The 17,018-nt window shown below is 35.6% G+C and overlaps 1 protein-coding gene across 9 annotated transcripts in view; it reads right to left on the bottom strand.

Annotated features, from left to right (window-relative positions):
* GRIA4 (glutamate ionotropic receptor AMPA type subunit 4) overlaps positions 1–17,018 on the bottom strand; it is a 260,140-nt gene that overhangs the window by 34,119 nt on the left and 209,003 nt on the right. For all 9 annotated transcript variants that reach the window (XR_011092282.1, XM_068670317.1, XM_068670308.1 and 6 more), the window contains 3 exons: positions 14,269–14,639; positions 12,719–12,917; positions 7,305–7,552 (listed from right to left, as the gene is read on the bottom strand). Coding sequence is in view for 8 of the 9 variants with exons in the window: in XM_068670317.1 (XP_068526418.1) it covers positions 7,305–7,552; positions 12,719–12,917; positions 14,269–14,639 (818 nt within the window). In the remaining variant the exon portion in view is untranslated. The remainder of the gene's footprint in view (positions 1–7,304; positions 7,553–12,718; positions 12,918–14,268; positions 14,640–17,018) is intronic.

Here is a 17,018-nt window from a genome sequence, read left to right as displayed (position 1 = left end):
ACAATGATAACCCTTTTGTATCCCACTGGCATACTCTGGGGATTAATTCTTATCAAGCCCTGGAAAATTTCCAGAAAGTCAGTAAGACGTGTACAGTAATGGTATCAGTATTTTTGAGAGATTTTGGTCTTCACTCACAGTTTTAGGGAAGTTCTTTGATTATTTTTAAATATATAATGCCCCTTTTTTTCCTGACACAGAAGTGAATAACCTGACAGACTTTCATTTGGTCAGGTTTGATATCATGAAGATCCTATTCTGTTTGCATTCAAATAATCCTGGAGCAGACAAACAAAGGAAGAATTTTTTTTTTCCTTTTTTCAATGCCTTGATTTCTTTTTGATGGTAGAAAATGAGCCTGCTATAAAACTTGCTATGGTCCTGAGTATCACAGAGTGGCCCCAACAAAACTTCTATAAGGCAGCACAGAAATTTCATCTTTAGGAATCACTAAATATCAGAAGGACAAAACTCCTGTAAAAATATCTTGTAAAAAAGGAAAACAAAGGAAAAAAAATGAAGACCTCATTTTGCTGTTAAGCTAATGCTGAAGAAGAAAAATGGAATGCTAGTTTAACCTCTTTTACTGAGATCCACCGCAAATTTAAGAATACATATTGCCATTGCAATGTTTAGATAAAAATTACTTTTTCCAGTAATTTTTATTGTATTTTCTAGTATTTTATTGTATTTTCTAGTATTTTTCGTTGTTGTTTCCATAGCCTGCAACTTTGTACTTTTCACTGCAATATCTCCAACTCTCTCTGTCCTGCTCAGAAGGCTTAGTGAGCTGGTCTTAGTGAGCTCCTATGGATCTTCCCTGGCATAAGGAACAGGATGACATGAGCAGAGGTAATATAATGTGATTTTGTGCAACCAAACTGGGAACTGAGTTTCTTGGAAGAGCTTCACCTGCTGTTGCCTTGTATCATCATTGTCAGTATGGGAAAACAGAAAGGGCAACAGAACTAATTCCTGTGACCTTTGATCTCTGCTCTAGACCAGAGAGCTTTGTTCAATTATGAATACCCCCTGAAGTCTGAGGGTGAAAACTTCCTGGAAGTGGCAATGCAGAAATAGGCTCTGTGGAGCCAGGTAGGTCACGGGTGTCTCTCTGAAGTAATTCAAAGATAAATATTTTTTTTTTTTTTCTTTTCTTTTTTTTCCCCCTATTTCCCATCCCACCCCACAGAGAACAGAGAAAGTGCACTGAGGGAAGCATCATGGACACTAATGAGATATTTTCTTCTAGAGATACAAATATAAAAAACTCTCAATAACAGTGCTCTTCTTTGCAATTTGGTGACTTAAGTCAAGATTGTTTCTACCTTTCTACTTTGTCTCGATTTGTAAAAAAATGCAAGATGGAACAAAAATCTCCCAAATAGAAGATTTTGCTTAAATATATTTGCTTGTACATCCTGCAGTAGAGCTCATTAGCCAAATGTCTAGTGCATTTATAAATTTTTCGTCTTTTTTATTGGACTCTTTCCTTATTGAGGAGACCCTTACCTTAATTAAAAATGAGAAAATACATGAAGCATCACAAGGGAACAGAGCAAACTCGGATTCTGATTTCTGTTCTCAAGGCTTTTATTTTTACCTTTAAAACAGACATTCCATCTCCAACCATATATAATCAGAGATGATCCAGGTAACAGAAACTAAATATGCCTCCTGGACTCAGCTGAAGGAACAACTTGCTAACATTCATTGCCAGACTTTATATTCACTGATCTTCTTTTGACCCCTGACTTTTACATTCCTTTCTAAACAGTGGCACACTCTCTGCCTTCCTACCTAGTAAATGTTATTTTTAGTTGACAGAAAACCCAATAAGCTCTGAAGGATTTCAGAAAATCCTTCAGAAAAGTTGAGAAAAAAAAACAAACAAACACGCTATAAGCTCTGACACTGTATATGGGTAGCAGGGTGTTATTTCATGCTTTGTTATGCCTTAAGTAAGGGGAAGAATATTCTGTGAAGTCATACAGTATGATCTATGCCATCAGGTAAAATGGGATAATATTTGCAATATGCATAAGATGTTACAGATCACATTCTAGCCTTCAAATCATTTTGCACCACAGAAACAAATAACTTTTTAAAATCTCAGTAAGTTGAACACCTGAGTAAAATCCTGTTCTTGTAAATACCAACAGATTGCCTTGTAACTATGAAGGGATTCCTGTTTTCTCCAACGCCCCTTGCTTTGAAAAATAGAGGTCCAACTCATTAATTTCACATTGCTAACACATTTTTTGTCAAGTCTCCATTGTTCACCAGTTGTCTCTATATCTTCTCTACATCTAAAAAAAAACAACAAACAACACCAGTTTTTAGCTCCTTCAGTTGTCTTCTGAAACAACTGCCTCTATTGTGGTGGCTCTGCTTATGGGCAAGACTAGGCATTCTGGCAGAATAAGAGAAACACGTGAAAAAGAACTGAACATGCTTCCTCTGTATCTCTCCTCACTGTAACAGGCATATGTCTCCAGTATGATCTGGGGAGGTGTTTGGACACAAGTGTTGCCAGCTGGATGGACAGCTAGCGAGAAGAAGAAATACCTGTTTTGCTCTCTGAATTGACAGAGCTATTCATGCAGGGCACAGACCTGACATCAGTGATCCAAGTGTAATATAAGTTAAAAAATAAATTTATGAAGTCCTTTGAACAATTAAAGGCACATCAAAAAGTGGTCATACAGTAAGCATTTGCTTACAAAACAACTAGCACACAGAAGCTCCACTCCTGGGAAAACTATGTTTTGTCAAGAGTCATGGATTCCACAGTACAAAACCTTTGAAAAACTCTAGTGAAAGAGAACTGGGCTCTATCTCGTCATAGCGTATTAACAATAAACAGCTTTGACAGTGAATGATGATCTGGGAAATCTTTCTACAATAAGATCCTTATACTCCAGTCTCTGAAAACATCAAGGTCAGAATTTGATAAAAAGTGTACTATCAGATTTATTCTTATTTTCCTGATTGTTTCATGTCAATGAAAAATGTCCAAAACAAAGAATAAGGAATATCCCATCCTATGCAAAGTCTATCAGTATTTTGTATTAATGTGCATGCATTATCAAAGTTTTCCTTGAAATGCACGTTTCTAACCAAGGGACCAGACTGGATATATACATGAAAAGCAAAGGAAGACACTGTCAGGTTTAGTATTACATGGAAACTTAGAACTGCAATTTTAGAGATTTACCTGAAAAAAAATAGGACTAGCTAAAGTCACTGAGATAAAGACAGTAGGTTGTAAAGCCCACAGATACCTCCATCACAACATCCATCTTTTTTACCTTATTCACATAAACTCACGGGCTTCTTCAAGTAAAAGGTCTCTCCACCACAGAGCCTTCTCTTAAAGCTCTTTCAAGTACTGCACAATTGTATCAAATAGGTAACTGCATAATATATTGACAGAGCACCCTGAGGATGCCTTTTTGCACTCCAAGCTCTCTCCAGGGAGCTCCTTCCTTGTGAGGGATAGAAACTGAAGTCCACAGCTTTACTCACATTGCACTTCTGCACTTCACACCAATTGCTAGAACAAATAGAAAATTGGATCCACATCACCTGCTTCAGTGGAGGAAGAACTGGCACATTAGCTGGTGTAAAGAGTCAGCTCATGTCACAGGCTATCTCTGTGGCCTTCTTCTCCTTCCTTGCTAGAACATGAACAATTCCATCTAAAGTCAACGTGGAATTATTCCTTTGCTACATTAAAAGAATAAAGACTTGAATAATGAAATACAGAATCCTAGATTAATTTCTATAATCACTCCCTGTAATTGCAAAAGCAGGAACGTAATGCCGGTCCGGATTTCATCAGGTTGGTGAAGGACCATCACCAATCTCTAAAATGCATCAACACATTTATCCATGTGACAGTTTTTAATTATGCCACTCTAACCTAGTAGGGCTCAAAGTGTCTCAACAGACACTGATAATCCGACCAGCTTTCACTCATTCACACTGTACATGGTGGGCTGCAGGCCAGGCCAGCACAATGCCCTCAGTTAAAGCAGTCATGGCAACAATGACAACTCCTGATGTGTTAGCTTAACCTGTCATTTTTGCATCAAACAGCTTCAATGTACAATAAAGTAGAAAAAAACTTTTAGTGTACCTTTAAGACAATATTGCCCCTAATTCCTTTTTCATTACCTCTTAAGAGTGAAGAACTTTTGTGTTCATCACTATTCAGACTTGTCTATGACGTCTACATATCCAAAACAGAAATGCACAGGCATGCAAGGCGCAGGATTTGCATAGTACAAGATCTGCAGGTACTGCCCTCTAGAAACACAGATTGCTGCAAGTGGCAAGGCAGACAAGCCAGGGGTGGTCCACAATGGCCATGAGGCTGTCTTCCAGTGACACCACATTTACAAAGACAGGTCTTGCTAAGCAGAGAAGTGGCACTCTGTTAATCACCTTTCAATACACCACCTTTGAAGGAAAAAACTCATTATTTCACGCTGATTACTACACAGTAGTTTTGGACAAATACCTACCGTGGTGGGAAGAGGAAACAGTAGGGACAGCTGAGTAGTGCTATGAGAGAAATTCAATTTTTGTTGTGACCAGAGTCTTCACCCTCAACCACACATTCCTCTTTAAATATTAGCCTTTTATCAAGTTTTCTAGAAATGGATATCACTGAAAGGGAGGGAAGGAAGGAGACACACCTGATGTGTAGAATGGTATTGCCCAGTGAGCATAAAAGAAACACACATCAGGCATTTCCCATTCTCTTCCATCCAGTGATATGCATGAATCCTACTACTCCACCAGCACTGAGAACAAATCAAATTAGCCAATAGCTACTGGTTGAACACTGCACGAGTGTGGCATGGAACCCAGTAAGGAAGAGTTTCAAATTAAAATCCACTATCACGCTCATGTGTAGGTTCATGAGCAACAGAGAGACCCGTCCCTGGATCACTCTGACAGGTGGATTTCATCTGCATGAGCGAAGTGATGGGTGTGTGCTCTGTAATGAACATGGGAACAGTGATGTGATGGCAGGGAACCATCACCAGTCCTGTGCTAAAGGAAAAAAAAACTATGTTTCCCCCACTTTCTGTCTGTGCTACATGTGTGAAAACATACAGTTTGATTCTCCATACACTCACATTAATTTTATGCAGCTGTTACTGTATTTTCAGTGAAGAAACTCCTGATTTATATTCGTTATAGGTAGGAGGAAGATTAAGAACAGAATACCTCAAGTGAAATAGGTATTCAAAGAGCTTAGTAAATAATTTGCTATGAATAATTCATTTGAAAAAAATTATATTTTCCCCTAGTCCTGAACAGCCCAGGAATAGAGTGTGAATGTTTAACATTTATATGTTACTTGTAATTATTTGTGAACTACAGCAAGTAATCTGTGGTTTACATATAACTCAAATAGGAAATTATGATTGTTAAATAAAACATAAAATTTACAACTCCCACAGCAAATTATATCTTTTGACTAATTTATGTAATGATCTTAGCTAGTCTGCCCTTCATGAATTTCAAACTGCATGTTCAATATCTGCAATTATCTGTGCAGGCAGCAGTTACATAAGTCATCTGACCAGTAGCAGTCACACCACCATGTGAGATGCAGTCAACATAGAAAAAACAGCACACTGTACAGTTTCAAACAGTTCAGAAAATACTGAAGCATGCAGTTGAAAATTACAGCTGAATCTTTTCCCTTCAAAAGCACATGGGTAGGAAGTTTTTCCCCTCTTCACTCAGCACTAGTGTGTCTATTGACGTACATGGATGAGGTGGTAGGAACGTGAGGTGTTGCTTATTCTTTCTTTTTGTCCAGAACATTAAGTTTGTTTCTTAATGTTTTTTAATGGGTGAGCAGCACTGACGTGTTGCTTGAGGTTTGTCACTGGGGCTGGAGAGGGAATGGGGTGCAGCAGGAGAACAAGCAGCTTAGCACATGTGAAAGAAAGGCTTGGGAAAGGCATGGATATTGGCAGCCAGTCGAGACAGCTTGAAAGAAGATTTGGTCCGATTTTCAGGTTGGGTAAGATCCTCCCTTTTTTGAAATATGTTTGAAGGTAGGAGGTGAAAAGTAAATGCTGTTAATCCCATTGGCTTCATGTTAGTTGCTGACCCCAACTTAGACCACACTGTAGCCTCACTGAAACATATGGGATCTTTGTCTTCAGCTGGGCTGGAACCAGGATTTCATACTTGATCTTAACAGTAATGTATTTTCTTTTATTTATTTTGGTATTATTAAACTGTCTTACTAGGCCCTCCTCCTTCTAAATGTAAATGCTTGTTTAGATGTCTTGGACCTATTATTCCTATGTATTTTTATCTCGCCAGCTAACCAAACCTGATATAAACCCGTTTCAACCCTTATTTGTGAGAACATGGGTGAAATCTGTGCAGTGGAGTACTGGTTGCTCCGTGATCCATTTCCTCTCCCCAGCTCACATCCACCCTATCGCTGTAAGACACCATGGACCACAGCCCCCTAGTTTTCAAGTTGTTCTTATGGTTTGAATAAAATTGGCAAGTCTACCATAGGAAAAAGACAATTCTGTTTGCCTCTGAAGACACCACAATGGTAAATATTGCCAATTTTAACACAGAACTAGTTTCACTCAAAAACTGAATGAAAAGCAAATGATGATGTTCTCTCTGGTAATCAAAAGCTTTCCTACTTGACTGAGTGTGTCTGATACCAAGAAAACAAAAATACTGGTAAGTTTGAAGGCAGTACTGAAATGCATAATGCTAAAAACATAAACTTTTTTTTTCCTCAATAAGAAGGTGCTTTAGTACAAGTACTTTAATGAAGCTGCTTTAATGAAGGAATGATTGCCTTTAAGTGATGATATTTGAAAAAAAGATATTACAAGCAACTTCTTATTCAGAAATTAGCAGCCAAGATCAATAAATGAAACATAACATGTAGGCAGATACTGATGTGGATAACGTATGCATATTACTGCTATAAAGGGTTGAATTTGGTGAAAAAGCTGATGAAATAGAATAGGTGATGCTAATTCTATTGAGGCTGACTTCAAGTAGCTAGTGTTCAACCAGTTTGGTTTTTATATGGCCTCGAAAGATATGCCAACTATAGCTGCTAAATCCATATTACAATTAGAAACTGTTACCTTTGTTGATCAACAAAATATGAAATGGAAGAAAAGAAAAATAACATACCATGTTCACACACAAAACAAAAAGAGCTATATCAGGGACATCAGGGAAGGTGGAATACTATAACAACACATTTTATATTGTTATACTATTCCACCCACCTTAATGGAGAACCCTTCGGTGTGGCTACGCCATATCCTTTCGAATCCAGATTTCCTCCCACTTTCATGGTGTCACAAGGCTTTCGTTGCTCAATGTATTCATTCATGGTAGACTCCAGCAGGAAGGCAAACTTGCCCTTGGATTTGCGGACACGAGCTACTCCCTCTGCAGTAGTCCTAGTGAACACTGATGGTTCTGCTGATTTCATGTAGGTCCACATCTTTTCATACACTGCTATTTTTGATCTCTGGAGAAAATCAAAAAGAAGTTAGAACAAAAGAACGTTGCAACATTTCAGAGTGGCACTATTCAAAATAAAATCAATAGAATTTAATTTTTCAAACAAGTGGGGTTGGGAAAATCTGACTTGGATAAGGATTTTTTTTTTTTTAATTTCATTACTATTAAAAAAAAAAAGAAAAAATATAAATACTATAAAATCACATAACAGTTGGTCTTCATCAGTTACAATAAAATAACTATATAGCTAAGGCCTGAATTTATTGTTAGGTTAAGGCAGTTCATGTAGTCAGTGTTATAAAGTGTGTTTTAGGGAATTATATGCAAAATATATATACATAACAAAGTTGGGAAAGAGAAAAAATAAAATAATCCCCCATAAATACTGAGATAAATCTGGAGACAGTTCTTAGCTCTAACACCTGCTTCTTACAGCATTAAAAGTACAATAGCTTAAATAAGATTTCTGCTTATTTGTTAATTCAGAGTCCAGAATTGATTCAACTTACATTCAGAAAGTCTGCACAACATTTCAAGACATGGGTCACAATAAAAGATGTAAACATCAAACTTGACGAAATACGCTATTAAAGGAAACATAATTCTGGGAGTATTTTGTCTTAAATAAATATTAGTTATGTTTTTAGAACTGCAGTATCAGTGGGTTTATTTCAAAGACTGATCTTGCAAGTAACTGGGTAAGAAATATGATTGCTCAAAGAATGTGCAAGAATTCATGGCTTAGCTGGAGATTTGGCTGGCTTGGAAGGTGTGGTGGAATCACAAATAAAGACTTTAGCAAAAATAAAATTTAAACAAAAAAATAAAACATATATTAAAAAAAAAAAAGGAAGGGAAGAATTTGAAATTGGAAACCTCAGTGGCAAGACTACTGTCATGATGAGAAGCTTCCTATGCTTGTTACATTAATTCAGCAACTCCTTTGCTTCATCCAGCAACAGCGATATGTATATGCAAAGCAGCAAGGTGTCAGCTGAACATTATCTAGTGTTTTTATTTAATGAGAGATGGCATTTGTCTTCTTTTATGCACAGTGTAAAAAAGACTGTTTCTACACATGACTCAAGTCAGCTTTTCTCTGAGTCAACAAAAATTTCAAGCAAAGTAAGGACTGATATCTGAGCCCATTCCTATGCTATGCTGAGCACATCAGGTAAATATTAATTATTATAAGGCCCCAAAACAAAGGATTTTGGAATATTTAAACAAATATAAAGTCTTATCATCTAGGTGTTATTTAAATTTAGAGTGGCTTAAAAAAGCCTGGAACCAAGCCTTTGCATAGGTAAGAGTAATTTCCCTGAGGCACTTCCTTTTAGCAATTAATGACTGATTGTATTATTACTCAGAAACTGGTTTGTTACTGAAGTACATCCAACTTGAATGTAAGAGAGAGTTAAACAGAATTGTTCAATACAAATACCACACAAATTATCCTTTCTTTTTTATAGCTTGTCTATGTGCATCATTTTATCTGTCAAACACAATAAAACTTAAATGAATAATAGTTGTGTATGTCCATAATTACATCCTGACTTGTCACCCTCTCTTTCAACTGCAGACACATCTACTTTTCATTTACATAATAGTGACTAAGAGCAGAGACTAAGCCAAGAAAGCCATGTGTTCCTTTTGCTTTATACTACTATAATTTCATGGATTTAAACTTACAGGACGAAAAAAATGGAAGAGAACAGTAAGGAATCAGGCTTAATTTCAAGAGTATTTACTTGCCTTTGTCTACCTTCACTTTCAATCACTTACACCTTAAAATTCTTATAATGAGATAAACATATAATAGGTCACTATCCTTCAAAACTAAAAACATGCTACACATAAAATAACAGTATTAGGAGTAAGAAATTACACCCTAAACCAATTAAAAAGTTGCGTTTAAATTATTTTTTTTTTTCAGGATTTAGTTTCCTTTGCTTATTAAGAGACAAAAAATATGGAAAGTCTAACAAGTCATCTGCTCTGTGAGAATGTTCTCCCAAGATTTCATTTGTTAACATTCAATGTATACATGTCAACTCAGAGTGAAAACTGAAAAGCAAACCAACAGATATTCCTTATTATCATACTGAGAAAACTTTGTAGCTTTCCCCTGCAGTCAGTCAGGCCAGAATGATTTTCTTTTAGGGCTTTTTCTGAGTTAGACTACTAAAGCTAAGCTTTTTCCTCTTGAAGAAGCTGTTTTGAAAAGGCAGCTTGTTCAAGCTGCTTTTTTCAACTCTTGCTGTTTCCAAGACATAAAGTAAGAGTAAACAGCCGGTAGAATCAAAGTCTTATTTTTCTTAATGATGTCTTTAAAATGACTTTTTCTTGTTCTGTTTTCAGTCTGGATTTAAAGCCGAATGAATAGCTGTTCTGATTTTCTGACATTTTGATCAGAAATGATCAAACGATAAGAAAATGTCCTGAAGGATCAGACTCATCCAGACAGTAATCACTAATGGGAAAGTTACCCATGACTCTAATTCTAAAACTGATGATGCTTGCTTCCAAACAAACCAAAGAAATAATAAAAAAAAAAAAAAGAAAAAAAAAAGAAAAAAATCTGTTGGAATTGGGAAACCTGTTAGAATTGGGAAACAAGCCTTCTTGTACTATTGTTTGAGGCGAAGTCTGAATTTATACATTACGCAGTTTTGTCTATCAGTGATATTTTATCTTTGTCCCTGTTTTGTGTAAAACATTTTTTAGAAATACTGCATACAATAGCATTAGCAATTACTGTACTTCTGCAGTGATTGGAAACCAGTTGATAACAGGGCTTCAGTTATGCCATAAAAAAAATAAATCATAAATCTAAAACTCAATAAAGCATCATATTCTGCATCTGCAACTTGGGAGTGTTTGGGGTTACTTTTAATGTTTCCTTTTACATTTTGAAAAAAAGGCAAAAATATAAACATTGGTTTTACTTTCTCTTAACACTATAAGATTGTAGTGAATTAATGTCTGTCATAGATGGACAAAGAATATTTTTCTTTTTAAGGAGACATCTTGACAATTATATGAAATATTGATTCATACAAAAAAGTAGCTGTTTACAGGATTAAAAAGAATCATGATTTTTTTTTTTTTGACCAAGACAATTTATATATCAAAAGACCTAACCTCTTTACTTCAAAACAATGGCTTGTAAAAAATTTTTGACACTCTTAAGAAAACAAATTCATTTTTTTGCTCTGTTGTACTTCCCTGGGAATTCATTTTTGCACCATCACATTAAAACCTGCAAGTACTGGATACCCTTGAAAATGCAAGAAGTTAAAACATCAAAAATTAAACAAACCTGCTTGGTTCCCAGTGTCATGGTTTTAACTATCATCACAGCTTCATTCTGGTGGAAAGAACTATTCAACTGCATATGCTGTGATTACTGTCTCAACTTGTGATATACTAAAATTGAAGTTCCCAGAATTAAATACCTGTATTTGCACAAATTGAGCTAAAGAAGAATCTATTGTCTAAGCATAGATGTAGAAAAATAATACAGAATACTTTGGCAGGCATATGATGTGAAATAAAGGCTCTGAGGGACCAAAAGCTAAGTTCCTACTACCTGAGTAAAAAAAAACAATGCTCTGAGAAAGCATCTATAACTTCATATTTAGGTGTATAGCAACACACTGGCTATAGAAGAAGACAGGTGTAGACATCTGTCACTGAAACACATCCTTTAAAAATGAAGTACCAAGCATCCTAGACATTTATGTGGAATTCTTCTAGAATTGATGTAAAGAGGAATATACTCTAAAGGGTGACTTATTTAATCATAATGCATTTGTCCCATACAGGATATGTTAGCGTGCTTTTCTTTCTGCAATGTCTACAGAAAAAATCTAGAAAACTAACTTAGATTAAACTCCCTGGGCAGCTTCATTATGTGAAGGCTGAACTATTGTGTGTTCATTAAATGCCATTTGTGTCTTATAAGACATCATCATTTTATAGCTAAATGTATGCAAGAAAATATCTTCAAGTTCCCTCTGGGGCTATCACTTGCAATAAAATAGTTATTTCACTACAGACCTTTTGAGGGACACTCAGCAGCTGCCCTGGAATTGGTACTGCCTGTAGTTCACAAATTCCATTCATAATTTGGTTAATGACTGAGTGACTTCAGTTTGGCCAAGCTGAAAACAGTCAAGCTATGTGGGACACAGAACAGTTCCCTTTCAGTAAGACAATAAGAAATTATCGCCCCATCTTCCTTTCCTCTAAAAATGACCTAACCTCTAGCTTTCAGATAAATAATAGTCCTGAACACTTTAGTTTCCAAGGAAGAATTACTGGCTTACATTTATTCAGAGCCATGTTCAAACACACCTTCAGTCACCTAAGCTTAACTTTCATCTGCTAGAGATATGAAATAAAGCAGGATGGGTTCACAGAATCACAGAATCACAGAATTTCTAGGTTGGAAGAGACCTCAAGATCATCGAGTCCAGCCTCTGACCTAACACTAACAGTCCCCACTAAACCATATCCCTAAGCTAAGTTTGTTTATGATGTACTCTTTGTGATGTCCAGGCTTCCTGTTTTCCAGCTGGCAAAGGAAGGATTACATATAACCACACAAGCACAGGAAAGCAAATGAAAATGAAGTAATCAATAGAGACAGCACAGACATATAAATGCTTATTTAGGCTATTTCCTAATGCTACAACCACATTCCCCCAAGACATATTTTTTCTTTATTATTCATCTGAAAGTCAGCAAATTAAAAAATGCATTTCCTATCCACCACTCAAGACCCTAAAGCAAAATGCACACAGCCAAATCCATAAGTAGAAGCAAAACCTGCAAGACTGCATGTTATCATCATAGAGTTTCAATGCTGCACATCATTTCAGTGCTGTAGCTTCAAATGAATCAATAGTGCAATGCTGCTTTAATTATCACTGGCTCCAGTATCCCTTGGGGCAGCTCTTTTCCCCATAGTGACAGGATCAATAAGCTTTCCACAAATTAAAATAACTGGAAACTCCAACAAATGGTGTCAGGGGGTAAAAATGTAGATAAAGTATTGCAGGAGTTACAAGGCATATTATATATGATTGCAAAATAACATTTCACCCTTCCAAACATCTTATCAGAGTGGTCAGTAGGGAGAGCTGTTCTAATGGATATGTCAACTTACTCTGAAGAACTCTTTGGTTGACCCTGAGTCCAGTGTCCCGTAAGCAATTTCAGTTTGTTTGGCAAGGTCTTCTGCACTTTCTATGGGTGAGACCATTCGTTCAACAGTCAAGAAAGCAGCGAGGTTAGCAGTATAGGATGAAATAATGATGAGTGTGAAGAACCACCAGACACCTCCAACAATGCGACCTGAGAGGGATCTAAACATGAATAAGATAATGCACATTTTCCTGTCTCTTAAGCCACAAAGAGAGAAAGAGAGAAGGCAATGTTATTACAGAACACGTCATTACGTAACAATTAATGGGAGGGAGATTATTTGCTTTTTGAATTCTAATATATGCGTTTTCTCTTGAATCTTAATGCCTATGGTACAGAGTCCACTGTACTAACACATCACACATATACAGAAGTATGAATTCTGTTGAACAGTAATCCCAATGTTCTTATTATTTCAGAAAATGCTTAACATGGAAAAAATTTTGTCAAAAATCCTCGGTAGATAATCACTTTTGGGAGACAAAAGTAAAGCATGGTAGTTGCAAATTAGTAGCTTTCTATGTTCTGTCGCTTAAAAAAAAAGAAAAAAACCAAAGCCTTAGCACATAGGTTATATTGGCTCTGGGATTAAAATGTTCCTGTCACCCATACAGCATATGTTCAGTTATCACAAACTTATCAAACATCCTACAAGCTACTATAAAAATTTGACTTTTTCACTTTTTTGTTATTTAAGAAGCAAGTATTTTTAGTGGAAACATATTTATGTTAAGTAAAAAATATATTTTCCATTTTAACACTGGTAATTTGATGAGAAGGTTGTTGAAGAGTAACATATTAATCTAGAATTGATCAATTAATCAGCAGCAATTTTATTGCTAACTTCAATAACAGCAGAGTTAAGCCAATGCTGAATGCTGTCAAAATCTCACTGTTAATACAAGTTTGAAAGATTGGGTCATAATGTCAAAATAAGAAGTTGTAGTTACTGCACACTAAAGTTCCAGAACATCTAAAAAGGTTGAGAAATTCAGGACTGGGGTCACATATTACATCTCAGGTAACCCACTCTGTAAGGTCTAGTTTGGCAATACAACGTGGCTTCTCAGAAACAGATGATCAAATATTGTCTCTCTTGTAGACAGTGATATCCTGGAAGCAGTGCTACAGATCTTAATAGGGAACAGAAATGGGACGTTTATTCATGCAAGGCAAATACTCAGCATAATAGTGTGCATTTCATAATTGCAATACAATGGAATTAATTTAGCAACAACACAATTCCTCTGTAGTCAACTCAGTGGAATTGCCCCTGTGTGTACCTGCTGTTTCTGAGAGCTGTTTGTGATTTATGCACTTTGACATATGTAAAATAATAATGTCTGAAAATCAAAGCAGATTCTCTGTTGCCCTTATCACAGCTATTAAAAAAGAAAAATGAAAAGACTTCCTAAAGAATGAACCTCAAAACACTGCCAGGAAAATAAAAAGGAAGATTTTATGCTTCAGTGTTGAAGATAAAATGCAAATGTAAAAAGATTTGACACAAACCTTGGGGAAATATCACATCCTTGTTGCATAAAGGCACCCAGGGAAAACCAGAGGCTGTTGAATATGCCAAACTCATTGGGAGGCTGGTCACTGGGTCCTTCTTTCCCATCCTCTGGTTCTTCTGTGTGCCACTCATATGGGCTAAACCTGCTAACTAGGAACAGGACCACACTGACACCAATGTAGGCAAAGACTATGCACATCCAGATCTCATACGCCAAAGGGTCCAAGAAGGAAAACACTCCTGGTTTAGATTTCTGGGGCTTTTTGATCATAATGGATATCCCCAAACTCATAAAAGGCTTAGAAAAATCAATGACCTCTTCTCGTACCAAAGTGATGGTCAGAGGCGCAACAGCAATCTCTGCTTTCTATAAAGAAAAAAGAAATATAGATGTATATATTAATTGGAGATGACTTATATTCAGCTAAGCAGCTAATTCCAAAAGTATGTTATCAACATCAGGACACTGTGGCTTATGTTCTTTACACCATGTTTCTGTTTCTTTCTATTACAGTCAATATGCTTTTAGTAAGTCATATATACATTGCAGAGTTTTATTTTACAAAATTACAGAAATACTTTATTTTCCTGCTAAGGGGAAGACTCTGAGATCTTGCAGAGGTGAGCAGCAGTGTAGGTAGATAATTTTAGGAATTAATTTAATTGAAGTAAGAATGCAACACAAGAATGGCCTTATTGTCAATGAATGTATAGCGATTATTTTATAAGATCCCAGAAAAAGTTATTTATTATTGTATTTTCATAAGGTACAATCATTTTTATGGACAAAACAGCTCGTAGTAACAAGTAAATTTGAAATTCTGTGAAGCAGCAAAGGTGATTAATTAATATCACAATGCCATAAAACTACACAAAATATCTTGGGGGAAAGATAGTTCTGTAAGAATGAATCAATGAATAAAGTTTTAAACAGTGTAAAAAAGCAAGTATACAGAAAATAGATGTGCAAAATTATGCAAGTAAAGGATGGAAATTGTGTTGAATCCATTTCCATCAGAAAGAGAGAGAGTTTTTTTTCTCTAAACTTTTTTATAATGAAATGCCAGTCTTGAATGAATCATTACCAATGATGATGGTGATTAGGACTGCTAACAATGATGTCTACATTAACTATAAAGGTATTGCAGCTGTGCTAATGTGTAGGTTTTTGCTCAATCACTCCATATTACACCAAGGTTTACTCCTTGCCTTGCCTTGCCCTGCATGCTAAAGCTGTTATTATAGCAGTACATAAGCTGGGAATTGTAAGAACAACTGGGACAGAATATGCACTGGTAGGAGAGGAGCAGAGATGCAGAAGCTGTTGAAACCTTTCTCCTGTTCATTATCCCAAGAGGACTCACAAAGCAGAGCCCTGTCTCTCTGGCTACCCTGGACATCTTAGCTGATGGGCTAAAGAGTGTATTTTAAAAATACTTCATTTTTGTTGTAAATAAGGTGGACCCAAAACCTCCCTTCAGACCTCAATATATGAGATAATCTTCCTGTATATCCCCCCATCCCAGGCCCAGTTGTCTTCACAGGCACAAGGGAGCTATTCATAATATAACTGTCTTCTTTTCTTTTCTAAATACTCAGTTGGCCCAAATTCATCTTACTGAGCAGCATCTTCAGATACAGTACATATTCTACAGTTTATCAAATCATTTAAGCATGTTTGCCTTTTAGCAAGTTCTTAAGGATATTCATATTCAGTAAAATACACAAGGATATATTTAAATCCCATCAATTTCAATGAGATTAAAACACGCTGAAAATTAAGGACGTGCTTAAATAGTTTGTCTAATCCAAGTGTTACATAAATAGCTTGTATGATAAAGAAAAAAAGAAACTGCAGTATAAGATATTTGTCATCTCAAAACTTTAAAACAGATAAAAGCACTTAAAGTAATATATTCTTGTTATTTTATATACTGTTATACATATATATATATTTTATGGAATTTAATTTAATACTAATGTAATGTATTTTTTTTTTAATCTGTATTGGTAGCTGTATAATTTTGAATAATTCAAAAGAAATAACTCATTCCAATGCAATAGCCCCAAAATGCAAATTTATATTTAAATTATTAGATATTAATCATCAGGTTATATCTCTCATTCTGAAATAGTTGTGATGCAAACACTTATCATCATTTTATGTAAACTTATCACAATTTAAGCAATACAATTAAAATCACAATTTTGCAAGTGTATCAGACATTTCTGGTGCTAACAGCTTGGGTAAACATAATAATATCACTAATTCTCTCAATTTTAATGTAAATTCTGTAATATAGGGCATTTTAAAAAATCTTACTTCTTGATGTCTTATAATTTCATGAGTCTGACTGAAATAAATTATATGTTATCAGTAAAAAGTATGAAAAAGAAATAACATCTAAAATATATTTTAAAATGTTCTGACAGTTGCAAGTAGATTATGGTGCCTGTAGTCTAAGGACTGTATGATGGTTTGGTTTACTGGCACTGCAGCATATTTTTGTGTTTCATCTCACTAATCAGTTCCTTTTTCTAGAATAATGGTTTCTGTCCTTAAGAGTCAGTTATTTTATATCCCTAAATTTTAGTTGCTGTGAATGCCTAATGTGGAGTCCTTGAAATGAAATGGCTCAGGGAAACTGGGATCTACAACTGCTAATCTTTGCTGTATTTGTCACCTAGTGGTATCTTTATTAATGTTTGGTATAAATGTTCATCTTGGTTACTGGGCTTCAAAAGT

This window comes from Anas acuta, chromosome 1, assembly GCF_963932015.1.
Source record: "Anas acuta chromosome 1, bAnaAcu1.1, whole genome shotgun sequence".
Lineage (NCBI taxonomy): Eukaryota > Metazoa > Chordata > Aves > Anseriformes > Anatidae > Anas > Anas acuta.
The sequence above is the reverse complement of the archived record's forward strand: the minus strand, read 5'-3'. Positions and strand labels throughout refer to the sequence as shown.